This window comes from Xiphias gladius, chromosome 19 (assembly GCF_016859285.1).
Source record: "Xiphias gladius isolate SHS-SW01 ecotype Sanya breed wild chromosome 19, ASM1685928v1, whole genome shotgun sequence".
In the NCBI taxonomy this organism is placed as follows: domain Eukaryota; kingdom Metazoa; phylum Chordata; class Actinopteri; order Istiophoriformes; family Xiphiidae; genus Xiphias; species Xiphias gladius.
Genome location: NC_053418.1, coordinates 11,847,801 through 11,873,460, shown reverse-complemented (window position 1 = coordinate 11,873,460; position 25,660 = coordinate 11,847,801). Strand labels below are relative to the sequence as shown.

Below are 25,660 nucleotides of genomic sequence, written 5' to 3'. Positions count from 1 at the left end.
CCAAGTGTCTCACATGTTAAGTGTGTTTTAGAAGATCAGCAGACTAAAAATTAATGCTGTACCTATAATGTTACTTTACTTGATACTAGTGATGTAATGCCAGTTGTGGAGAAATACAGAAGATCAACGGTGTGGTTTCCTCTAATGCTACACTCAAAGCTTTAGTGTTTGTGCTTACACCACCACAAGGCTATAAGCGTATCTTCTTCACATCCTCTTCACTGTCATTAGCACAGAATGTCTGACTCGGGTTAGTGTCCAGTCCTGCAGATTATAGTCTGATTTATAAAAACTTTGCTTCGACAGAATCTACTGCTTTTGCAAAACAGCTGTCTGCACTTCTGCAAAAGAACTGAGTATTTTTAGGAAGAATCTTTCTTCCTCTTACAATAGATGAGACGAGAACTTAGTCATGGCTTAACATGCTTTTGTTTCAAAACGGGCTGACACTGCCTGTTCTCTGATTTAGCAGGGTTTGGAAAACCTAGTATCCCTAAGTTTCTGCAGAGCATTGAATGCCATTATGACAGGTTGTTTTCTTGTCGTCAGTCAGAGTGATTCCTGATCCCTCAAGCAAGCAGGCAGAATGATGCACAGTAATCCTTTGCAGGGATTTGCTCCCCCTACACTCTTAGTCTCTCTTTGGTGCCCTCTGAACCCCTGTCACCCAGATTCATATATTCCTCTTTCAGTCTTCGTGCTTTTTCCTATTTCTGTCTTTTTCCTCACATTTCTTCTGTCTCTTCCACTCTACATCTCTCTCATTTAAAGTTTTTCTAAAGCTCTTTGACACTAAGCCTCCTGACATATCTGTGTGCATGAGTGACTGAGCTGGAGCCCTTTCATACATTCCCATTGATGATCCTTGAGCTCATCAGCTGACAGGGTTTGGGTATTTGGACCATCCAGCCCACCCCAGTTTGCAGCGTGCAACATGGTTCATCTCTAACCTGCTTGGGAAATGGGTCAGTGCCTTGGCTACTGACAGGCACTGGACGGGGCCTGCTTACCTTGCAGCTTACACGGGCAAATCTTTAATATGCCCGGATTTGGGATGCGGGAGAGGGGTTTTAATACTATAATCTCCGGGATGATAGTTTCCCATTATTCAGCAGTCGTGTCTACCAAAGGGATGAGGGAGGGATGTTTGTTGAGAGGAGGGGGGGGTGTTTGTTGTTGCAGTTGTGACATAGTTCACTTTGTTGATTTTCACAATTCCCCCTCTCTTACCCTGCTGCTATTTTTAGTGTCTGAAATGATGATGAATGTTGACTGATCAGTGTGGTTTAATATACCAATTGAGAGACTAGGACGAAAAGCTGCATGCGTTTTTATGAATGTGTGCAGTGTGCGCATGTGTGTATAAGCGGCTTGCGCATGCATGTGTGTCTGTATTTTCTCTTCCTGTCTGTTGAAACAACAGTTGATGGCGGGACGCCTTGCTAATGTCACTTCCTTTAATGTTTTGTCATTTTTCAACTCAAAACTGCAAGGAACTTTGCCTGAATGCTCAATACTGCTGTCAAAACATTCACTTCAACATTCATTTTGACCGTCTATATACACCTCTTCAACTTTTGGTAATGCTCTTCAGATCCACTGGAGTTCTCAGCTTCTAGGAATATGAGGATCAACTTAAAGAGGATCTTTGCACTTTGTTGTGGCTCAGTCTCTACAAAAAGCATGCAGTGTCAGTGGGTACACACTGTAGGTCCCCATATCCGGAGTGCGCCATTTTGTACGCTTCCTTTTTATGCTGCAGTTTTCAGTTACCAGCAGGGTAAGTCTACAGTTTTCGTATAAGCGCCGCTGTCATTTAATGAAACTTTAAACGGAGATTATTAGCCTGCTTTATTGTTTTGAATATATGATTCAGCTCTAATGTGGCTTAATTTTGTATAAGTATGGTTTGTTTGTCATGAGTCTATTTTCTTATGCGGCTTGTTTTTGCCAATGTACAGTGAGAAGAGTGATGTTGGTAGATACATATTGTTTTTAAATTGATAAAGTTTACTTAAAACAGCCTCCAATAAAAACTGACACAACATTTCTTGGCTTTAAAAATGTGTAATTTTTTTTAAAATCAAAAAAGCTTATTTTATTCTCCTCTTGATGCATGTGGCTGCAGTGAGTTTTCTCAGATGTAGATTTCCAGTGCTTCCTGCTTGTAAAAACAACCTCCATTCTCATAAATTGATGCAAAAGCATCATCTTTGTAATCACTAATGAGTAAGCTGATAGAAAGTCTGGCTGCTGATTTGGCAAGGAGAGGTAGTTTCTTGCGAGCTTCTATCATGACTCCACAGAGCAGCAGGCACTGATCAGAGGCATGCATAGATTTGCATTCATTTGTATTTTTTATCCTCCATACTAAACAAGAAAAAGAGGCCATGCTACAATGACCATTTGAACTTTGAGGCAGAGAGCCAGAGAGAGGTGCACATGGAGAGGACTGCCAATGTAGAGACACGGTTGAGGTTGACGCCTCCTTCTCAGAACAGAGGGGTTTCCATCCATCGGCCCTGTCATTTAAAATAATAATGATACAGTTGCTCCGTCTGTGTATTCTTTCCTTTTTGTGTTGCATGGTAACCATTAATACTAACCCGTGTGGTACAATTCGCTCTTGAGTGCTCAGCAGAGAAAAATATCCCTTAGGGTGGATCGATGTGCAAAAACATGTCTGAAGGCAAATGGAATTTGCTCGGCTTTCAGAAGTTGAGTACAACAGTGACTCATGTTGTTGCCGCAGTTATCTGTTACAGTGTATGCCATTGGCTTTTCTTCTCTCTCTAAACACACTTTCTCTCTCGTTCTTTCACACACTACCTGTTTGTCACGCAAATGCTTTCCACGTGTGACAGTGTACAGCATTAAAAGCTGAAATGTTCTTTTTGGAGAGTGTAGTGTGTAGTGATTTGCTCTCTAAACACTGAGCATTTTATATCTTAAAAACACTTTGAGAGGATAGTTTCCTTAATTTATTAATTATTTAGGAATTCCTTCTGTATGATATTGTGGTGAACGTTTGTTTCTAAGCTTTTGCCTACATCAGCCACAGCCTGCAGATTGTAATCAGATTGGAACTCTGCCCTGTTTCCTGACCCTTCTCACAGCGACACCTGCTCCATGCAGGTTCCCCTTTTACATCCGTAGCCCACTGTGTACCACAAAAGAGATGTGTATTATCTCATCAGTTTTTTTTTTTTTTTTTTCCCCCTTGGGAGCACTTTCTAATCATGAAAAACTCATCTATTCCTCCTCTTCAAGTGCAGTGGGAATTTTTTTTAATTTGTGTAGATGATATTAACAATATGTTCTGACAATAAGACCCATTTGAAAATTTCAACCCGTTTCTACTGTACATAAGAGGGATTACAGCCTTTCCCTTGATCTTCTGTAGCTCTGGAGTGTGGGCTGCGTTTCCGTCTAAAAATAGGTTCACAGGGAAAAAAAAAACAAAAAACAAACGCCTGGCTATCTGATACAGGCCAGTTTGTTCCAGTTTTCTGGCAGGTATGAGGTGTTACAAAATAATCATGATTCAACATGTGTGGTCCAGCCTCCTATCCTATGTTTTCGTTTTCCTCAGTCCTCCTCTGCCTTATGTGGATGTGACTGAGGACTGTACAAACTCATCAGTCAGCCTATAGCTTTTCACAAATGAATACTTTATTTTGTTTCTTGCTGTTTCTTCAACATTTACTTTTGTTAATGTAACCCTATCCCTAAACCCTTACGGATGCTCCACTTTATTCTGTCAGGATATTTAATTATGATATTTGGTGCCAAGTGTTACTACTCGATCTTTTTTTCTTTCCCAACCTCTCCTCTATTCTTCAGCCCCAGTCGTATGAAGCAGTGGAGCCCCTGGACCTGGAGGAGTATTTGATGTCACAGCTACGAAGCGGAGACTCTGACCTGATGCAAGAACTCGGAGACTTCCCTGATGATGACCTGAAAGTGGAGCATGTGGAGAAGGAGTGTCGCACCGCTAGACACTCTGTCCCCGAAGATGGGTGGGTTGCGGACATTAGACAACAGATGAAACCCACAGAATTTGGCATAAAATATTGCAAAAATTGTACGAAGTTGTGCGTTTCAGCCCATCATCAGTGCTAAAATCTGCACTGTGGCTGAGCTCTGTGTTAGTAAAAAGTCAAATGACAATCTTAATGCATTGAACCACTGAATCCTTGTTCAGTGGTTTAATAACATAAAGAAGACATAAAAAATACACTTAACAGAAGTAAAGAAGTAATGAGCTAACAGTCAATAAAGACTCTTTTGTCAATAGACAGATAGAATATTAAAAAATACAAACATGAGTTAGAATAGGATCACAAACAGAAATAAATAAGGCAGTAAATATCTTCATGTCATTTTCTCATGTGTATGTAATAGGAAAGTGCTTCCTGGAATTTATAGATATAAGAAAAACCCATGCAAGTGCAGAAAAAGAACCCAAACAGTATCATCTCACAGGACTTAATGAGTTTATTTGAATGTATAAAATCATTGTAAAACAATTCTGTCAATGCCTGTTACATGGCTTACTCAGAGCATTCACTTGTCCCACACCTTGACCATGAAGTACAGATTAAGATAGGAGAGGAATGTGAAGATTTCAGTTGTCTGTGAGTGTTTCCTTGCATGTCTACACGTGTGGACATATCTTCTTATTCTCCCCATCCTTGTGCTTCTCCTTGTAGAGTGGAGTTGGAGCCCCATGTCAGAGACTGCATAAAGAGTTACACCCAGCCGTGGCTTGTGGTCTCTCGAAGGTAAATAATCCCCCTCCAGTAAAAACAGTGTTTACACCGCCAGTGTTCTGGACTCATTTTCAAAAAGTATAGCCGATGTAGATGCTAATTAGTTTCACGCAGATACTTTGACAGAAAAAACTTTGACAAAAGCCACTGTACTTCAGAAATGTATTAAATAAATAAAACTGATATTTTATATTGCAAAAAATATGTGATAGGATGTTTTCTGATGTACAGTGTATATTTGCTTGTTGTGCATGCTCTCATGTATATGTCAAGGTACTCCCTCCTGCAGTGTTTTAACCAAAGACCCCTAAAATCAGAGACAATAATTACCCACTAGGTATTTTAGCTGTTACACTGTGCAACAGTTGCCCACTGTCTGGGAAGTTGCACGTGTCTGTGACACAGGAAAGAAAAGGGTGAAGAGAAAAAATATTCTGGGATCTTCTGTCTGATACATTGTAGTGCTTGGTTTATCTCACTGTCTCCCACACACACTCACATACACTACACACATACTGACTATTTTGCGCAAGACTTCTGTTTGTGTTGTTATTTTGATTGATTAAAAGTGCAGAAGTGTATCAGTTGTATCAGAAATGCATGTGTTCTCTGGTGTGTGTGTTTGTGTGTTTGTGTGTTGTGCGTGTGTGTGCGTGTGTGTGTGTGTGTTTGTGTGTGTTTGTGTTTGTGAAGGTGCCAGGGGGATGGTTGGACAGCGTATTCTGAGCGAGCTAGCCTACACAAACTCCTTCGGAAACAGACCTTTGAGTCCGACGTCCAGCCAGAAAACCAGCAGAAACCAGTAAGGAATACAAAGAAAGCAAACCATGCATTTTAACACACTCAGTCATCCTCTGAAGTTTCAATTTCAAACTAAAAAAAGATTTTAAATGAAAACATAAATCTTCGATGTAGGAAACCCTTACTTATTCAAACCTGAGTCCCTTAAATTGAGGACATTAACTAGGTTTCCTACATACAAGTTAGTGAGCCTGTGTCTTAACCAACAATCTCTCTTTCTCAATAAAGGAGAAGTATTAGCCTTCTTCAGAAAGCCTTTTTCAAAACCAGTCTTGTGCAGTTTGGCCCGCTGCTTTGCTACACTATAAAAATTCTTTACTTCTTTCCTTCTTTAGTAAGTCTTGCCCTGTACAATTCTTCAGACCTGTGCTGTTGGTTATGTGTCACTCTACTATTGTGTATCAGCACTGTTTAACCAGATCAGAGCAGTTACAAGTTTTAGTTAGGACCCTTTGTTAAGAAACAGAAAAGTACATCAGTTACAGTAACTTCATTTATTAAATAGACCTTTCCTTTAAATTTGAACGCTGCGTTCACGTCATATCATTTAAACCATAAGTGCGAGAAGCTGGGTGTGCAAAACACATTAGTGTTTGACTTGTAATCCAGAGGCGGAAATGTGTATATAGTAGACAGCAACAATATCTCCCGCTTGATGAAAAGACCTTCATACATGTAAACAAAGTATTAGCAGAAGGGCTGCAAATGCTCCACCACTGGCAGTTACTTGATCTGATTGATCTTACTTGATCTGATATATTACCTGATATTAACACCAATACAATCCATTCAGCTCATTTTTTAGGAGCTATACACTGTTTGTACCTGGTTTCAGTTGGTAATGAAAGAAACTAATTTCAGCGGTTTGTCTGGTTTGGCTAAAAGGTTAGCACCAGGGCTAATCACTTTGGAATAATGTGTGAACACTCCCAAGTCGGAATAACGGGTGTTTTTCCTGTTCTTCCCATTCTGTTGACATTGTGTGAATGTAGCATTAGCTCAGCTTAGAAGGTTAGCTTAGTTTAGAAGAAGGACTGCTAGCCTGGCTCTGTCCAAAGTTTAAAAAATACGACTAACAGCACCTCTAAATTTCACTTAATAAAATGGTGTATATCATTAGGTTGATCTGTACACAATCAGAAAATGTAGAAATGACGATGACAATTGTCACAGTGATGTTGCCATGAAAGCAATAAAGATGCTGCACAGAAGTGCAAACAGATTAACGGTTTACTACGTAGCTCCCTCTAAAACCTCAAATTGTAATTTTTACATGTCTATTTGTGCATAGGTTTAACAAACAAGATACAATGTGTTAATTATTAATTAGCGAGCTTTAGAGGAGCTGGTAGATGGAATTTTGAGAGACAAGCTTGCTGGTTCCCACTGCTTCCAGTCTGTATGCTGAGCTAAGCTAATAGCCTCCCTGCTCTTGCTCCAAACTTATTGTAGGGACATGAGATTGGTATCGTTCTCATCTAGCTTTTGGCAAGAGAGCGAAAAAGCTGCTTCACAAAATGTTGAACTATTCCTTTTAAGCTTGCCTATTATGAAGCACACTTGAATGCTTGCACTTAAAGTGTCTTTTGTAAGGAGAAGACATTTTAGTGAGAGCTGTACGGTAGTCCACACTGATCAAGGTCTAAGAGAGAGATGACAATGCTGAATGTGAAATGTGAGGGAGGGTTGTGAGAGTGGGATGAGGGATGCTTTAATAGTGAACACAACAGTGTCTTGTTATTCCTATCACTCTGTCCACTGTGGCAGTGACCCTTTGAAGTTTACTCAACTTGGGTTGCATGAAACTAAACCTGAATATTATAGACACTCCAATCCCAATCAATTCTGTGTGTTCAACTAGATAGTCAGAGGGATGTTCTGGTTAAATGTATGGTACTCTATTTTTTTTTTCTATTCTACTCTACACATTGTTTAAAATCGATAGCTGACATCTGCATGAATGCATCAGGTCTTACTTCCTTTACGAATCCGTGCCTGAGTCCTCCACAGGCATTATTTCGAGCCAAGTTCCCATCCTCTCTCTCTGCCCTCTGTCTAACTCCTTTGTCTTATAGTGGCCAAATCCCAAACTCCTAGTGTCAGGCAGTCCCAGCCAATCCAAGTCTTAGTCCGTGCCACTCCCAGCCTCTGGCTACCCAACCATCTCTCACCACCAGCCATCCCCACAAGCCCCCTCCTGTCACCCCATCCTTGCCATTTCTGGTTAATCACCCAAACCAAGAGGCCCTTATTGCAGTTGCGGGCTTCCCATGATCTACACGCCAGAAAGAGAGTGACAGAGCAGGGAAGAACAGCACTATTGTTCTTCAGAACTTAATAGGCTTGCTTCTGTGGTCCAGTCTGCTTTAGAAATAGCCCTGGGATCTTGTTGTGATGGTCTCTTGGAGCCTCAACAGGGTGAAGCTTCACCAGGGTAGAAGCTAGGTCAGTCCTTGCCTGTGGTTTGAGAGCTGGTATGTGAGATTGATAGATAATAGGAGTGAAAGGGACAAGAAGAGAGGGGTGGCAAGAGGGACTATTCAAAGCAGGATGTAGCATGGGAACAAGGAGGTTATGCCTTGCCCTGTAGCTGAGTTTGAGTAATGCCATATGGTCTCAGTGCCAGACTGAGACCTCTTTCTGATGGGCAGATGATGCTCCAGTCTGTTTTAATATAGTGTACTGGTAACAATTATTTATAACTAAACAGGAATTATGGTAGTTATTTTCTTTATCAGTGAATCTGTAAATCATTTTCTTTATAAATTCTTTAATCTGTAAAAGGTCAGAAGATTGTCAAAAACACCCCTCAAAGTTTTCTAGAGCCCAAGGTGATGTCTTCTGATTGTTTGTTTTGTCCGACCAACAGTATAAATCCCAAAGATATTCAGTTTGCAATGATATCAAACAGAGAAAAGCAGCGATTCCACACTTTTAAGAAGCTGGGACTAACAAAAGCGAAGAACTTCTGCTTAAAACATGACTTAATGATTAACGTATTAACATGATAGTTACTGGTTATTTTCTGTCAATCAACTCATCAATCAATCAAACTGTTTTAGCTCTAATGTTACACAGCAATTCTGATAAGGTACTTTCGCATATGACTGTGGGCCACAGGCTCAGGAAAACTTAAAAGATGGTGAGAAAAGAGTATTTGTTGCCTGATTTTCCTCTCAGACCTTACTCTAGGGCATCTGAGAGGACACATTTGAGCACAGTGCCATATCACACAAGTAAATTAGTTTTAGTTATGCAAGTTAATAGTGCTGCCTGGTGCTCATATTTGTCCACCAGGCGATTGCTGTTGCTGGCAGGGCACTGGATGTCAAAAATACAGTATGCAGCATCTAGCAAGCTTGTTTTCCAGGGCCATTATGGCTGTGGGTCAGCAAGTCAGCTTGGCCCTCAGTGCTGCGATCATTTTTGTCTGGCAAGCCATCAGCCTGCTGGGAGATCTCCGTTTACAGAATTTGATCAGCTAATGCACAATGTGTCAGTATCACTAGTGTCAAATAACTCATACTACCCTACTTAATGTCAAAATTCAGTAGCCTTATTTGCTGAATTTCTGGTGACTTTTTTTATGTGGATAACCATAAAAATTCAGTAAGAGAGCTGCTCGTTCATAAGAAAGAAAGAAGGAAATCAAATGGAAAATGAAATTAGACATACACTATGCTTGTGCCAGATGCAAACACCTGCTGAACATTATCATATAAAGACTCATATCAGTTCAGTCTCTGTAGCATACAGTGAACATAAACATGAACATATGCTGTGGTCTCTACATTGAGTGAGCTTTGATCGGAAAAACACAAAAGACTGTCATTGTCTCCAGGCTAAAACAGAAACTGTCTAGACTGTCTGAATGTCGGTTAGCTGTCGGTTTGTTGTGTCTGCTGACAACATTACTATGGAGGCTGTGTTTTGAAGGTGGTGTTTGTTGTTGACTGTTCATAAAAAGCACTGTGCAAGTATAGAGCTGATATTTTGTTGTTTGTTTCTCATACACAATAGTTGAGGCAGACTTTGAAATTTGATCAAACAGAGGGAGAATGCTGGGAGATTTAAAATCATCTGGGAACAATGGTGAAGAGAATTTTGAATCTCATGGGAAGTTTAATAAATGCAGTCTAAACAATATTATTTAAAAGGAGGAAGAACAGGCTATGACCACATATCCGCTAATACAGTATTCTTTACCCTGTGCCCATTTTCATTTTTTTTTTTTCTCTCTTAAGGACACCCCCTTGGTTATTCTGCCTTAACACCCCAATATTCTTTTCATCCTTTATTTTTCTCCTATTGCTCCGTCTCCCCAAATCACACATTTCAGTATTCTCACCTTTTTTCTGTCCTCTCCTACACCCAACCCCACCACCACCCTTGCCCCTCTCTTTCTGTCTTTGCCCCAGGTCAAATCTCCGACTCTAGCTGGGCTGAGTGACGACTCTGGCCGCACGCTGACCTCCTCCGACTTTAACCTGCGGTGTTTAACTCCGGACCAGAGAGTGGAGCGGCTGTTGGCCTTCAGCAGCCATGACGAGCTGGACCGCTTCAACCAGGAGGCGCGACAGGGAAACAGACACCCCGAGCTGTTTGCACTGTACCCACCAGCTGATGAGGTGAGATATATAGAATTGGTTCTCACATGCTCAAATATACCAGTGCATATGGGAACCTTGGGGCTTAGGCTTAGGCTCTGTCCCTCTGACTTTTTAAGAAGACATACATACCAGGATTCAGACTAATGTGAGCTTCAGTACAAAATTATTTCGTGAAACATCCTATGAGTATTTTCCAAAATACCATGCTTTATTCCACAAATGTTTTTGGCTATCTTGCCTTCATCAGGGTGGGATTTGAGGTTATCTGAGATTTCTTTGTAAACAGTATATTTATGAGCCATAAATACAAGATCCATAAAAACATCGAATCCAACTACTATAATACTTAATTTTATAAAAATAAAATTAATCTGCAGCTATTTTGATAATCAATTAATTTATTTTTTGAGTAATTTTTCAAGTAAAAATCAGATATATTCCTATGGTTCAGTGGAGGATCTGCAAAATTTCTTCGTTTATTTGATAGTACACATATTTTGGACTGTCAGATCGGACTAAACAAGCGATTTGAAGAAATTGTAGTATACATTTTTCTTAGACCAAAGGATTAATAAGTAAACAATCTGCAGATTAATCTACAATGATAATAAGAAGTAGTCGCACCCCTTCTCTCTATGTTCTCCCTAAAAAAGAGGACTTTATAATACAGGAAAAGTTAAAAACACATTCAAAATTAGTATTTGTAGCATTTGAAGCATTAGAAAAAAATTCATTTTGTGGAAACCTACCAACATACCTCTAAATTTAACCAAGATTAAGGATGCGAAGATATAGAAAGTGTGTTACACCTTTCTTGCCCGTGAATGGATTTTAACCTGCACTTGTTATCGCTTGAGGTGTATTTTTCCATTCTGTGGTTTTAATTTCAGTTCCTCCCGATCTACAGTATAAGCACCTGTGTTTTGTTTGCTTAAGAACTTAAATCCTCTCCAAATGTAACAACTCCTCCCTTTCTTTTTGCATGGTTTGAAAATCTTTTATGTGTTTGTGTTCCAGGAAGATGCTGTGGAGATCCGGCCTATTCCTGACTGCCCCAAAGAACACAATGGAGACCGCATCCTATTCCGATGCCAGGCCATCAAGTATGTCATACATTTTCGTTATACTGTAGGAGGGAGAATAGCTCTATAATTTAAACAGCTGCCCTCTGTTTCTCTCAGAAGTTGGACAAGGAACCATCAGTTGATTCTGTTAAATGGAAATGATTCTGACAGCCCCTCATTTGTGAAAATGAACTTTTGCTTAGCATTTGACATACATTAAATTACTGTGTGACACATCTGATCATGACTTAAAATTCTGAGTGGTTGTTTCACAATGGCATGCAGTAGATGTGACAGACAGAGCATTGTGGGATGGTGGAGGAGTGCTGTGCAGTGCTTGTTGTTCTCTAGAAGTCACTGTTCTTGCCTCTCTGGGGGATTTAGTCTCTGTCTCTTTCTCTCTCTATCATTCTCTCTCCCACACACACACACTCACACGCTCACACACACGCACACACACGCACACACGCACATAGACAAGTACACAGAATTTCTCTGCTCTTCACTCTGGATCTTGCTCGTCCTTCTTGCAACCCATAAATCTGCCAAATGTTTGAGTTGAACGCATTTCTCGGCTTGCAGTGGTTTGGCAGCTTCACCCCATATCCTTTAACTCTCAGTTCAAACATCTCATCATTTACTATAGTTCATTTTGTTGCTTCCCATCATAACAATAATCTACAGGAATAGAATAGAATAGGAAAAATAGAATATAATCTGTGTAAAGTTCTAGGAAGAACCTAAGTCTCTTTTGCTGTTGAATTACTAATTTCCTTTTTTCCTCTTGGCTTCATAGGTTTGAAATTGAAATTGAGCCCATATTTGCATCTATGGCCTTGTATGACCTGAAAGAGAAGAAAAAGGTAGGAAAACTTTGCTTCATTTGAATACCACATAGCTCTCACAACTACTAATGCCGCCAGAAAGGTTGTGACTAATGTATATGTGTCTTGGAAACTTGTGTGACATGTAACTAGCAACATAAAACCACGATAGCCCTGCAGTAAATACCAGTGTGGTGAAGCCCATTATGTGTGTTTGGTGTCTTTCAGTTGATTTTGGGCCTTGTGACCACAGTTCTTGTACGTTTTATGTTTTTGAGACTCTTCGCCAAAGCAACAGAGGTGACTCCAAATAAATGCACAATCTTTTGCCCAAATGTAACCACATTACATCAAAACTAAAATAAAAACACAATATAAGCGTCTGTTATCACTATCAAATTTGACTGACAGTTCTTTTAATCCAGTGACAAACACCAGAACCACAATGTTTTAGATGTTGTTTGTCAAATCAGTGATGTTTGTAAATATAAATGGGCCAATATTTTATATCATAACACAGAATGCTGTTGTTTTTTAAATCTATAACTCTGTAATTTGTAGTGTTGTAGTGAAAGACATTTAACCCCAATTGTGCCTGATGTTTGGCCGACGGTGCCTGGTGTTTGACTGTGTGTATGAATGAGTGTATGAGAGGCACATTGCACAGCACTTTGGATAGGAGCTATATAAATGCAGTCCATTTATGCAAAAAAACCCCAACTTGTCAGTCACTGGGTAAAGGCTTATTTTCGGTGGCAACGCAGCAAGAGGAAGCATGTCAAGAATCATGATGACATGTCAAATTGAGAAAACTTTATATTAACAGAGAGGAACACTGGCCACAAGTAAATCCTCACTAACACTAACTGAAAGTCACTTAACAGGAACTTTGACAAGCTACAGTCTTAAAAAAATGAGAGTTTTGTCAAAACCTCTTATTTTCTCATCATAAACCAACAATCACAAGTACTGTATATGTCTAATCAAAATTGCATGTACGTCTCAATTATTGTAAGTTTACTCCACCCTTGCTTCATGGTAGCTATGTGTCATGTGCCTCCTGTTGATGTGGGGAGGTCTCGTAGTTTGTTTTGGCAGTCTGCATGGTAGTGAAGGATCAGTGTAATCTAGGAGGTTTTATGTCTCATCATCCTCACATATTTATGCCCGTGGGGGTCGTCGTGTTTTGGTCCTAGAACTACTAATAATGCGCCACATTTTCCCAGCCAACCATTCTGAATCATGGCTGTTTGCATCATTTCTGTGGATTTTACACAGCTGGATAGTTTTTAGGTGAAGGGATTGGAAGGATTTAGTTTGTACTTACCGTAAGCGCTCATGGATCTCTCAGATGAGACAGGGTTTTGGCCACCGACCATGCCCTCTTCTCAGCGCTGCCCAACGGCTTTCTAGCTTCTCTGCAGGAATAATTGCTCTCACACAGTCAGTCGGGTAAGAGAGAGCAATTTAATGCCCCCTAATTCTGAATATAGTATGAGCTGGTCTTGAGACATCACAGTTAAGATGCAGATGACAGTATATGTCAGGCACTGTATGAAATCTTTTTCACGTATGTCAAAGAGGTACTGTAAATCAAGAATATATTCAGATATTTTCAGTTTTGTTTCCTTCTGATGTCAGTCTATAACACCAGAGATGATGTGGCACATCGTCACAATGCATTTTGCTGAAGGTGTGCTGAACAGAAGTGCGTCCTTGTGGAGATTGATGCAACTTCCTGCTTATTACATTGAGTAGAGGGAGAGCCAGACTGTTAAACAGCTATGAAATGTGTGTCTGTCTGAGTGAAAGAGAAACTCTCAAGCTTGTTATGTCAGTTAGATTTAATAGTAGTGGAACTATGAAGCATTTGACTGACTCATTTATCTCTGAACCTTTTGACCCTTTTACTTTCTTTTTTGCTTTCTGTCTATCTACAACTCTCCTCAGTAAACTTTTTCCTTTTTCTCTTTATCTGAAGAGTGTTGTATTTCATTTTCTTTCACATTTCTGCTTCCTCTGTGCAGATTTTCTATTTTCCTGCATTGCTTTCTGCTGTCTCTTGTCTTTCATGCGAATTTTGTTGATGTGTCTGTTTGTTTGTTTGTTTTTAAATTTCACATTAGTTTTGTTGTTTCACATCTGTGAAATCTGCAGCAGATGCTCACATAAATCCATATAATACTCTAGTTACTAATCATGTCTCTGTGGTCCATCAGCCAAGGTGCAGACACAGGATTTGACCCAACAAGTGGCCTACTTATGGTATCAGATTCATTGATATAAACAGACAAAGGTTTTAGTGTAGACACCCTAACAGACAAAGTGCAAGTGCAAGTGTTTCAGTCTCTCTGCTGTTTAGTTGACAAAACATCTCTCACTCACTGAAAGCATTTGTTAACCCAGAGAGTGTAGCCACAGTAAGCAGGATGACTGCAGATTAGTGGAGGTGTAATGGAGAGTCTGTTCTTGGAAAAGTAGTTCGTGTCTATCCAAAGTTTTGCAAGACTCGTCACTTGGATCTTTATTTAAATATAGTTGTTAAGTGAGTCTTAAAAAGACGCAAGATCACAGTTTCTAAGTTGGCGACACTGGAATGGTTGTAAGTGTTCCCCCTTAGAAAATGTTAAGTACTTGCTCTTAAACAATGTGTGTCTGACAGCAATGTAATGTTTAAGAGGGTTATTTTTTTATGTTTTCCAAATTTAGTGGTTTGAAGGTAAATTTTTCAAAAGTGAATGCACTTTGTTTGACGTGTTTATTCTGTTTTAATGAGAATATGAAGCATAATATGCTATTTAAGACAGCCGGCTTTGATTATTGAGAGGTGATTTCTGTGATTTACAAAAAGTAATTTGACAGTAAGAGGAGAACGCCTCCACTGCCGTCTTTTGAAAACTTTCACGCTTGCAGTAAATGTACCTCATGCTGAAGTGAACAGGGTAATTTCCGTCACAAAATCTATGCTGTCTAGTCTTGTTTGACACTATTAACAAAATTGAAAATAACAACAAACCAACGTTGATCAACCTAGAACACTTTTCAGAGTGTGTAATCTAATTGCAGATACTGTCTTAAGGATTCCAGTTAACATATAGGGCAGGTTTGGCTGCTTTAGCTTTGGTGCGGTCAGTGTAATGGAGGTCCCATGGGATAAACAGAGTGAAGGAGAGTGGTTAATGGCTTTCCAGTGAATGGTGTCACATGATAGGCACCACGCCAGGCCAGACCAGGACATATGGCTGCGTTCCTAGCAGGGGTCAGGGGTTTTGCATTTTATTATGCCCTGAATTTGATGTCAGTAGAAACTTATATCAACAAAAGAAACCATGCATGTTCAGGTTAAAGGGACATTTTTTCTGGCTCTTAAAAGTTTAACTTTGCATCACTGTCTCCCTTCCAGATATCAGAGAACTTCTACTTTGATCTGAACTCGGAACAGTTTAAAAATTTCTTGAAACCTCACACGCCACATGTGGACCCGTCCACCCTGGCCCGATCTGCCATCTTCTCCATCACCTACCCTTCCCCAGATATCTACTTGGTCATCAAGGTAATGGTGAAATCCATAGCTCCTATGAAAAAATGCTAAGAATACTATGTAGCAGAAGTAACAGGATTTGGCTGTTTTCCTCTGGGCTTAAAATAGCTTAGTTCTTCTCCCAAATCGGTTTTACATACCCTATAATTCAGTGCAGTGCTGTCTATGTATCTCATGCTCTTGCTGTCTAGATTCGTATACTGTACCTTTGCCAACAAACTATAGATTTTTTTTTTTTTTTTTTTAACTTTCATTATACTGAGCTGTTGTGATGGCTCATGTACTTCCTGTCTGTGTTTTAGATTGAAAAGGTTCTCCAGCAGGGAGAGATCAGTGACTGTGCTGACCCCTACATGACATTGAGGGAATGTGACTCTACAAAGGTAATGCACTAGAGCAATTACTGTATGTGTCACTAAACACAAATTACAAAAAGGTTACTGTACAATTTGTCTTTTATTTACCTAAAGCCTTTTAATACCTAGCGTTGGTATGATTTACTGTATGTTCTAAAGTTGAAGGTTTTATCTGGAATTTAATTTTTCATAATACCTTTTTCAGAACAAGGACAAACTTGAGAAGCTGCGGGGCCATGCGGAGGCTTTCTGCCAGAGGCTGGGACGCTATCGCATGCCTTTTGCCTGGGCAACTGTCAGTATCATGGAAGTCATCTCCACTGCTGCAATAGACCGCGACATCACAGACTCTGATAGCTTAAAAGGAGGTGTGTGCTAGTGCATCCTTGTGTGTGTTGGTCCTTATGAGTGCCTTTGTTTGACACTAACACCTTGTGATGCCCTTGCATTTATGTGCATTCCTTAGACTGTGCATAGCTGTGTATCATTTGACCCATAACATTTACACTTTTTCCAGTTAAATCCAGCAGCATTGACCGGAAAGGACAGCTCCCCAGGAGGAATTCAGAACGTTACAGTACCATTGATGATCAATTTTGTAACGTTTCTGCCTTCAGGTCTGCAACCATCACTATCAGCACCATCTTCAAACAGGTTGGACCGCCATTCAAACACAAAGAGACAGACAGATATGTGAAAAATATGTCATTTCCTTGACATAGGAAATACAACATAACTGACAGTGGTTACAGCCTGGCCTTGTCTTGTCCTTTGATCAAACATGCTATGTTACACATTCCATCACGTTTTAGCAATTTTTCTACGGTACAGCCATGACTTTGGATAACATAAAGACTCAAACACCGACTCCACTGTTAAAACCATCTGTGTTATTAATCTTTGAAGCAAAAGCTGCAACTTAGTAACGTATTTTTTTTTTTTTAACTGTAACATTAAAATCTGAGGCTTTATTTTGCTTCTTGTCAACCTACTTTTTCGCAAACAAATCCCTCATTAGCTAACTGTCTCAATGTGCCTTTTGTGTGTGTGTCAGGAGGGAGATCGTTTGAGTGATGAGGACTTGCTCAAGTTCCTGGCTGATATCAAGAAAACCTCTGCGCCACAGAGGAGAATCAAGACGATATCAGGTCCTCTCTGATCACATCTAAACAGTCGCTGAGATTTTATATCTTTTTTTTTTTTTCTTAGAGAGTTGAGAAGATAGACACCACTCATATGTCTGTACATTAGATATGAAGCTACAGCCAGCAGCCAGTTAGCTTAGCTTAACACAAGACTGGACAGAGACTTTGTTTAATCCATTCTAGAGTGTAGTAGTATAAAAACGACATGTTGTGTCTTGTTCTTGGCTGGATGCAGTAACTTTCGTGGAGTCTGGATGTCACCATGGGGTAGCTGCACAACCACCAGAGAGCCCAGGAAGTTACTAGCCTAGAAATGGTTTGGCACATAACCCCCATGTAAAACTACATCATCTGTTTTTTACACTGGGATTTTTGTATAGGTTAAATAAACAAGATATAATATGTTAATTAGCTGAGCTTCAGGGGTACTGGTAGGTGGATTTTGTTACCCTTGGACAGGGCCAGGCTAGCGGTTTCCCCCCGTTTCTAGTCTTTTTGCTTAGCTAAGCTAACTGGCTGCAGGTTGCAGCTTCGTACTTAGCAGACAGACATGAGGGTGGTCTCGAGCTTCTCATCTAACTGTCAGCAAGAAAGAGAATAAGCGTACTTCACCAAAATGTCGAACTATTCCTTTGGTTTGATTTTTGTCAGTGTGTGCACATGCAGTATATGCAGGTCACTGATGTGTGGATCTGGCTTATCTCGTGTCTTCTAGGCTCCATAAAACTGGAAATGTCTTCAGTCCAAGACACGCCACTGGGATGTTTGTCCACTGAGCTCATCCCTCTCATGCCAGTGGCTGAGAAAACCAGTCGGGTAGTCAAAGAGGTGCTGGAGTTCCCATCCAGTGAGGTTTATGTCCCTCACAACATTTACAGGTGGGTTGGAGGGCATAATACAAGACTGAGTGAGTGACCACAAAAGACAGTCCAAAAAAGGAAATAAGATTGCTTGTTAATCACTTTTATTCCAAATGTTCCAAAGTGTTACACATTTTTGTGAGCCTATAAAATATATTGTCAGAGGAAAGGAAAACTACTTATGTAAAACACAAGATGATATACAAACAAGGTTTTTGAAAAACAATTGATTCAAAGCTTGAAGTGTAAACAGGTTTGTTTGCTCTCAAAGACAGTTATATCTCTAAAAGGCAAGAGGCAACAACAACAGTCATGCGGTACTCATCACTCAAGTTGTGACATCGCTTTGCGGCTTTGCTCCTTTTAGTGTAGTAGCTATTTTTAGGTATTTCCATCCAGGTTACCTGTGAAACTACCTCATAGTTCAACAATAATGAGCCAGCCTGTGTAAGCAGGGATTTAACTCTACGCAACACTCAATTTATAAAATGGTTTTGCTTGTAACGAAACATTAGTAACGTCATGTGTGAACAAGTCCTCTGCAATGGTAATTACATACTGTTATTCTCTGAGCATTTGTTCAGTGGAATTTGTGGTAATTTCCTGTGTTCGAGGCTTCAAGACAGATTACAGTGTTGTATTAAAACCACAAAAGGCCACAGTAAATTACTGGTTGTTTTGATTTTTCTGAGACTTTACTGTCACCTTACCATAACATGACTAAGATGTTGCAGTAGAGACAGTGGCACCTAGTGAAATATACTAGAACTGCTTCATTTTACATATTGAAGGTTTTTTCGTGTTTTTTTGCTTCATGTAGTCTCCCTGGGACTCTTTCTCTCCCTGTGTCTCTGTAGGAACCTGCTCTATGTCTACCCCCAGAGGCTCAACTTTGTGAACAGACTGACATCAGCAAGAAACATCACCATCAAAATCCAATTTATGAGCGGAGAACCTAGCTGTTCTCTGCCTGTGAGTGCTGCTGTTCATTCCTCTTAATTATTCCACTGCATGTGCTCATGAAACCGCGTTGCTTAGATGAATAATTGTAACACCAGCACATAAATTCACTGAATTTATTGGGCTGTTATTTAAGGCACAGTATTACTGTGATTAACAGAGCATGATTTGAAAGTAAGAGAGCTCAGCACTTGTTACAGTAATCAGTCATTGGTATTGATGAAAAACCCTGTCATTTCCAATTGACACGGATGTACTTTGAATGAATTTTGTGCCATTGTGCAGACGAAAATCTCAGTTTATTGTACCTTTAATTTGTGTCTTTTCCCCTGTCTATTCTCAGGTAATTTTTGGGAAATCAAGTGGCCCTGAATTTTTGCAGGAAGTCTACACCCCAGTTACCTACCATAACAAGCAAGTACACATTATTGAGTTACATTATACTGTTTTTGATAACTTCTTTTTGTCATATAAACAGTCTGGGTAACTCTGTCTTACTGTTGCTTTCGCTCCCTGACTCTCTACCCCTCCATCCTTGTCCTCACCCATCCTCTTTTCCCATCCCTCTGTGTTGCTTCCCTTGTTACTCCCTATTTCCCTATGTCCCAGGTCCCCAGACTTCTATGAAGAAGTGAAGCTGGCTCTTCCTGCACATCTGACAGAGAGACATCACTTGCTGTTCACCTTCTACCACATCAGCTGCCAGCAGAAGCAGAACCAGAGCGGCAGCTGTGAGACACTCATCGGTTACTCTGTAAGATTGTATTTCTAAATGTAGACACTTTAGAAGAAAATAATAATAGCAATAGTAATATATGTCAGCCAACAAATCATTACTCATGGATCGTCGTTTTTAAAAAAAAAATGCTCACAAAACATTCAGAGAAGTGTATTTGAATGCAGTCTCTTCAACCTACATCAGTGTGTCAGTGTATGTATTCTATGCTTCAACATACAAACAAATTAAGCAAGATTCTATATTTAAGCATGAGTCAAGTTGATTTTCTTTTTCTAACATGACAACATAGAATATTGTTTGATGTGAAAATGCTCATAGCTGACATGCTGAATTTGCTTTTTGCCTCTGATCCAGTGGCTGCCCATATTGAATAATGATCGGCTGCAGACTGGTCAGTTCTGTCTGCCCATTGTCTTGGAACGACTGCCTTCCAACTACTCACTACACATGCCTGAGGTATATACATCTGCCTCTTTAATTATTAAAAAAAACATTCTGTTTGTCCATATCATACTATGTAAAGGAGCAAATTTTTTATTATCTTTCTCTCGCTAATAAATTGAGTATTTTTAAAGGGCAATAGAAATATTGAGGACTGAACACAGACATAGAGGATACACAGTTACTGTATTTTTTTCTGTGTCTTTTTTGAGTAGAAAGTTCCTCCTCAGGCCTCGATCAAGTGGATGGAGAGTCACAAAGGACTTTTCAACCTCGAGATCCAGGCTGTGTCGTCTGTACACACACAGGTGAGTTATGGTTGAACAGACAAACACAAACACAGCGACATGATGACTGTCTTTTTTGCTCACCCTCTCTGTCTGCCATACACACCAGTAGACTAAACATTAATGCACGCACACATACAAGTGGCCACTCCGCTGACATCCATCCTGAAGGATTACATGCACACTGGCTCGTTACATTTGTTTATCTGTCTGTTTCTCTCATCATCCCTCTGTCGCTCTTTGTCTCTCACCTTCCCGTACAAGTACCACAATGTAATAAATCATGCCTTTTCTGTACCAGGACAACCACCTGGAGCGTTTTTTCACCCTCTGCCACGCCCTGGAGGGTGGAGCTATATTCCCTCTACGGGTCAGGGAGGAGAAGATTCCAGAGAACAAGCTGGAGCATGAGCTGAAGCTCAGCATCATCTCCCTGTCCTCCTCCAGTTTAGAGCCTCTGGTTCTCTTCCTCCACCTGGTGCTGGATAAACTCTTCACCCTCATCATGCAGCCCATGGTCATCGCCGGCCAGACAGGTGAGGAATTATAGTGACTCAAATAACTGAGTGAAGTCACTGTTGTGCAGAGAATGGTAAATGGACTGCACTTATATAGCGCTTTTCTAGTCTTATCAACCACTCAAAGCGCTTTACACTGCATGCCACATTCACCCATTCACACACACATTCATACAGCGATATTTTCTATACATACAGCACTTTTCTATACACACACACACACACACACACACACACACACACACACACACACACACACACTCACAAACTGATAATACCTCAGGGGCAATTTTGGGGTTTCAGTATCTTCCCCAAGGACACTTCAACATGTAGAATGGAGGAGCCGGTTGATCCACAGACCTTCTGGTTAGTGGACGACCAACTCTACCTCCTGAGCCACAGCCGAGAAATGGCCTCTCCCACATTTTTAGAAATTTCTAGTTGTTACACATGTTGCTTAAAATTCTTCTTTTTTTAAAATCAATCAGTAACTTTTATATCAAGCAAAGATGTCAAACGTCCCCTGACTCCAGCTGATCCAGTGTGAGGATTGGCTGCTTTCCTCTGATTTGCATAATTGTATATTGAATATCTTTGGGTTACCACTGGCTGGACCAAACAAAGATATTTGAAGACATGAGTTTGGGCTCTGAAAACTTAATGGCATTTTTAGGGATTTTTAGACATTTTATAGAATAAACAATTAACTAATTATTAAAAAAAGTAATCAACAGGTTAAAAAACAATTAAAATAGTAGTTAATTGAAGCCCTAAACAACAGCGTTACAAATTTTGAGACTGAAAATGTGAACATTTGAAATCTAGAAGATGAAAAATTGACTGTAGTTAAAAGTCAGGTTGATTTATCTGTCAATTATTTTTTTGATGAATCGTTTAGTCTCGATTATAAAATGTCAGAAATTTGTGAAAAATTCTCAAAACTCAAGGTAACAAGCTTGAGTTTTAACCAGCTCAACTTCCTATTCCTGTGTCTCCAGTGATATGAAACTCAAACATACTACATTTGAAATGCAATGAGAAAGCAATCAAATCAGCAAATCCTCACATTTGAGAAACCGGTAATACATTTTTGGCATGTTTTGTGTAATTAATAACTTAAATTATTCATCGATGATCAAAATTGTTGCAGATACATTTTTTGTTGATCAGCTACTGATGATGACACTGTGGATGATATCCTATCATGTCCTGATCCTCGATATCTCTGTTCTACAGCCAATCTGGCCCAGATAGCCTTTGAATCAGTGGTGTCTATTGTCAACAGTCTTCATAACAGCCAGGAACTGATCAGGGACCAGCAGGGTAGGAACAGCCTCTTGGCGACCTACCTTTACTGGGTGTTTCGTCTACCTGATCCTCCTCGTGACATGCAGAATGCAGGTAGTGACATAAAGATGATTTATAAATATGAATTTGCTTACTTTTTCTTCTGTTTGCCATTTTTGCCGTGATTTAGATTTGCTGTGATTATTTTAAGAATAAAGAACTGATCTTTTTTGTGTGTCCATGGACCTGTGTTCAGGGTCAGGGAGTATGATACCTTCGGCAGAGAGCCGATACAGCACCATGGGACGGGCCACAGCAGCCACAGTTGGCAATATGCTTCTCCAGTCCAGAGTCCGCAGCAGCAGCAACCCTGACATCCCCACTCCACACGCCTCCACTGAAGATGCCGAGGTCAAAAACATCCTCTTTGCCAAGGTACAGAGGGTTTCCTCAAACCAAATCTCTCTGTAAAAGCAGTTACTCACCTTACAAAACCTTGATTTGAAGTAAATCCAAAGAAAAGGTTCAATGTCAAATTAAGTTAGTTCAGTTTTGGAAGCTTTTGTAGCTGCTAATGGAGCCTGCGACATAATATTCACGTACTCTTAGAGGGTAATTAGCAATGATTTAGAAAGTTAATGAAACAAACCTTTTCCATGTCTGCCCTTAATTTCCCAGAAAGTCCATTTATCACCAGGCTAACATGTGGTTTTATATATTTGACAAACTACATACACACTCACCACTGTATGTAAAAACATCCCAGCATGCTTCCTTATGCACACAAAACAGTCATTTGCTATTCATTCCCACAGTACATTAGGTATTATAATAGGCCACTAGACACGCACTCCTAATGAAAGCATCCATCACGTTCAATGTGATGGAACCTGTGTGGGTTTCTGTCCCCAGGGTCACAACAACCCAGGCAGCCGCATGTCCACTTATGTGGACATAAATAGCCACCAGAGTCCCACAGGAAGCACCAGGCCCTCCAACAGAAAGGTGAAAAAAAAGATATCCCTTCCTTTAACTTCTGCTCTCACCATCACACGGATTCCCTCTGTAGCCCTTGATGATATGATTTGATTTTGAATCGAATTATTCGTGCTCCCTAACACAAAACTGATGCTGTTGGATTGGGATGATTTTCAGTGGTGATTCAGTGTCTCCCTAAAATGGAAATAAGAGCGTTAAGATTTGAATCATGTGGTGTCACTTAATAGCATTGAATCTGTGGATGAGTCTGTGAGTCTATTTGGATATGCCATCGAAATGGTTTGGGTATGAATGTAGCCTTACAGCTGTCATTCTCAAAATGTCCCCATATCCCAGTGCAAACGTATGGATTGCTGCAACTGATAGTTGAGAAAATATTTACTGTGATTTAAATGATATCATCACTGCAGTCTTGTGTTGTTCAGCTCAAGAGAGACTTGCTCATATTCACTAGGTGAAACTGAAATGTACAATAATAGGTAGGCAAGTATGTACAACGAGGTGTCCTGATGTAGCAAAACAAAAGAGGATGTGGAGACGAAGATGCCATGACATATGACAATACGACTATTAATATATCTTAAATGATCTGTATTGTTGCTCTAGTCACTTGCAGTCTAATATAGCTAAGGTAAAGCAGAGATTAAAACAGGTTTTAAACTTTAGAGTAGATGTTTGATATATAATTTTAATAGAAACGTGTCATTCAACAAAGGGGCACTCTCTTTTAGGATGGATTTGGCCTGTGATGCTTTTAAAAATGGATATTTATATCACAACCAGCAATGTGCAATGTGGAGGCACTGCACTGACCGATAAATATTTCTGTTAAAAATATAAATTAAACTCAATAATTTCCCATTCACCATTCTCGGGGATCGTTTATGTATATTGGTAGTTAAGGGAAATTTGGAGACTCATGCTACCTAATTTGGAGAAAAAAAAATTCTGATGAATTCATCTTCTTACTGTCAGAATTATGCATGTATTCGACAGTATTCAGACTCTGAATGTCCTACAGCGGACTTAGTTGAGTTTCAGCCATTAACACTAGTTTCCATTCATGACCACACGGGGGGAGTGTGACACTGAGGACACCAGTACTTTGGCTCTGTGTGTTTTGGTGGCTATTTTTTTTTTTTTTCCCTGCTCAAAGCTCAGCCACTTAAGATGTCCAAGTTAATTCATAGAGATGCAGACTACAATACTTACTTAATTGTATTTACTGTCACATTCCAATTCAATCAGGCATCACCAAAGCGAGGCCATGTCTCACTATGGTTTGTGTATTTTCTCTCTTGCAGCAGTTTCATGAGGAGCTGGCCCTACAGATGGTCGTCAGCACCGGGGTCTGCAGAGAGAATGCGTACAAATATGCCTGGTTCTTCTTTGAGCTACTGGTCAGTGGGATTTTTTTTTTTTTTTTTTTGGCATGTGTTTGATTGAAACTTGTGTGAAACAAAAAGTAAGAACTTTTATGGTTGTTAATGATAAATGGATGAAGTAATAAAAATTACCCACATCAAACAATGCATGACCTCTTGGCCACATACCTTAAAAGATAAATGATGATGATGTTTTATAGTGTGATGAATAAAATGGTGTTTCGAAAGCACTGTGGTCATTAATTTATCAAGTCGCTTGACAATTTATCACTCTTTTGGAGTTTGGGAAGTGTATCATCACTCATGTTCATTCTCATCCCTTCAGTTCATCTCAAACATTTATGTTTCTCCCTTCAATAACTTCACTAAAGGATGGTCACTTTAATTATTAACACGAATGTTTTGTAATTTGAATGAAAAATGAGGATAGAAAATGATGACAGATAATGAAACGTGGCTCTTTTATTATCAGGTCACCATTTTTAAGATATCAGCTTTGCATCTGTCAGGTTACGTGACAAATGATCAAATAAGTACATGCATATTTATCACTTGCTTGCAATTTAATGGCTTACATTCATGTCATAGGTATTTCCCATGTTGTTCCTAAATTGATGATTCATATCTATGATTCATATTTGTTCTGTGTGTGATCGCTCAAATAGGTGAAAAGCATGGCTCAGCATGTGTCTCAGCTGGACAAGCAGAGTGTCCCTCGAAGAAGTCGCTTTTCTGACCGATTTAAAGATGACATCACCACCATTGTCTCTGTGGTTACAGCTGAGATTGCGACCATCCTTGTCAAACAACAAAAGGTAAGAAAATGAAGATGAGGACGTCATCTCAACCAAATCAATGTAACCTCCACTCTAAAACTCTTCAACACAGCATTTGTTTGCCTTCTGTTCTCCCGGGTTGGGCAGAGGCAGTTTCAGCTGAAATGTACATGTTGTCAGTGTCCTCCAAACTGCAGGGAGATGGAATTACTAATTATAATTGCCTCTGTAGAACCAAAAGCTCAACTTGCACAGCTAGATGCTTGGCAAGATCCACTCAGTACAGCTTACTGAT

General features: G+C 39.8%; 1 protein-coding gene across 5 annotated transcripts in view; it reads left to right on the top strand.

Moving 5' to 3' along the window:
• The window catches only part of dock8 (dedicator of cytokinesis 8), a 52,490-nt gene that overhangs the window by 10,043 nt on the left and 16,787 nt on the right, over nucleotides 1-25,660 (top strand). For 2 of the 5 annotated variants that reach the window (XM_040155360.1, XM_040155365.1), the window contains exons 3-25: nucleotides 3,844-4,019; nucleotides 4,713-4,784; nucleotides 5,466-5,574; nucleotides 9,992-10,201; nucleotides 11,201-11,286; nucleotides 12,044-12,110; nucleotides 15,475-15,624; nucleotides 15,915-15,995; nucleotides 16,174-16,336; nucleotides 16,486-16,622; nucleotides 17,023-17,116; nucleotides 17,829-17,991; nucleotides 18,831-18,945; nucleotides 19,277-19,347; nucleotides 19,543-19,687; nucleotides 20,027-20,128; nucleotides 20,329-20,421; nucleotides 20,702-20,936; nucleotides 22,155-22,319; nucleotides 22,462-22,640; nucleotides 23,118-23,210; nucleotides 24,509-24,604; nucleotides 25,255-25,404. In XM_040155360.1, the coding sequence (XP_040011294.1) occupies nucleotides 3,844-4,019; nucleotides 4,713-4,784; nucleotides 5,466-5,574; nucleotides 9,992-10,201; nucleotides 11,201-11,286; nucleotides 12,044-12,110; nucleotides 15,475-15,624; nucleotides 15,915-15,995; nucleotides 16,174-16,336; nucleotides 16,486-16,622; nucleotides 17,023-17,116; nucleotides 17,829-17,991; nucleotides 18,831-18,945; nucleotides 19,277-19,347; nucleotides 19,543-19,687; nucleotides 20,027-20,128; nucleotides 20,329-20,421; nucleotides 20,702-20,936; nucleotides 22,155-22,319; nucleotides 22,462-22,640; nucleotides 23,118-23,210; nucleotides 24,509-24,604; nucleotides 25,255-25,404 (2,952 nt within the window). Of the gene's footprint in view, nucleotides 1-1,509; nucleotides 1,781-3,843; nucleotides 4,020-4,712; nucleotides 4,785-5,465; nucleotides 5,575-9,991; nucleotides 10,202-11,200; nucleotides 11,287-12,043; nucleotides 12,111-15,474; nucleotides 15,625-15,914; nucleotides 15,996-16,173; nucleotides 16,337-16,485; nucleotides 16,623-17,022; nucleotides 17,117-17,828; nucleotides 17,992-18,830; nucleotides 18,946-19,276; nucleotides 19,348-19,542; nucleotides 19,688-20,026; nucleotides 20,129-20,328; nucleotides 20,422-20,701; nucleotides 20,937-22,154; nucleotides 22,320-22,461; nucleotides 22,641-23,117; nucleotides 23,211-24,508; nucleotides 24,605-25,254; nucleotides 25,405-25,660 lie in introns of those variants that run through there. The other 3 variants (XM_040155364.1, XM_040155361.1, XM_040155363.1) reach the window with 3 other exon arrangements.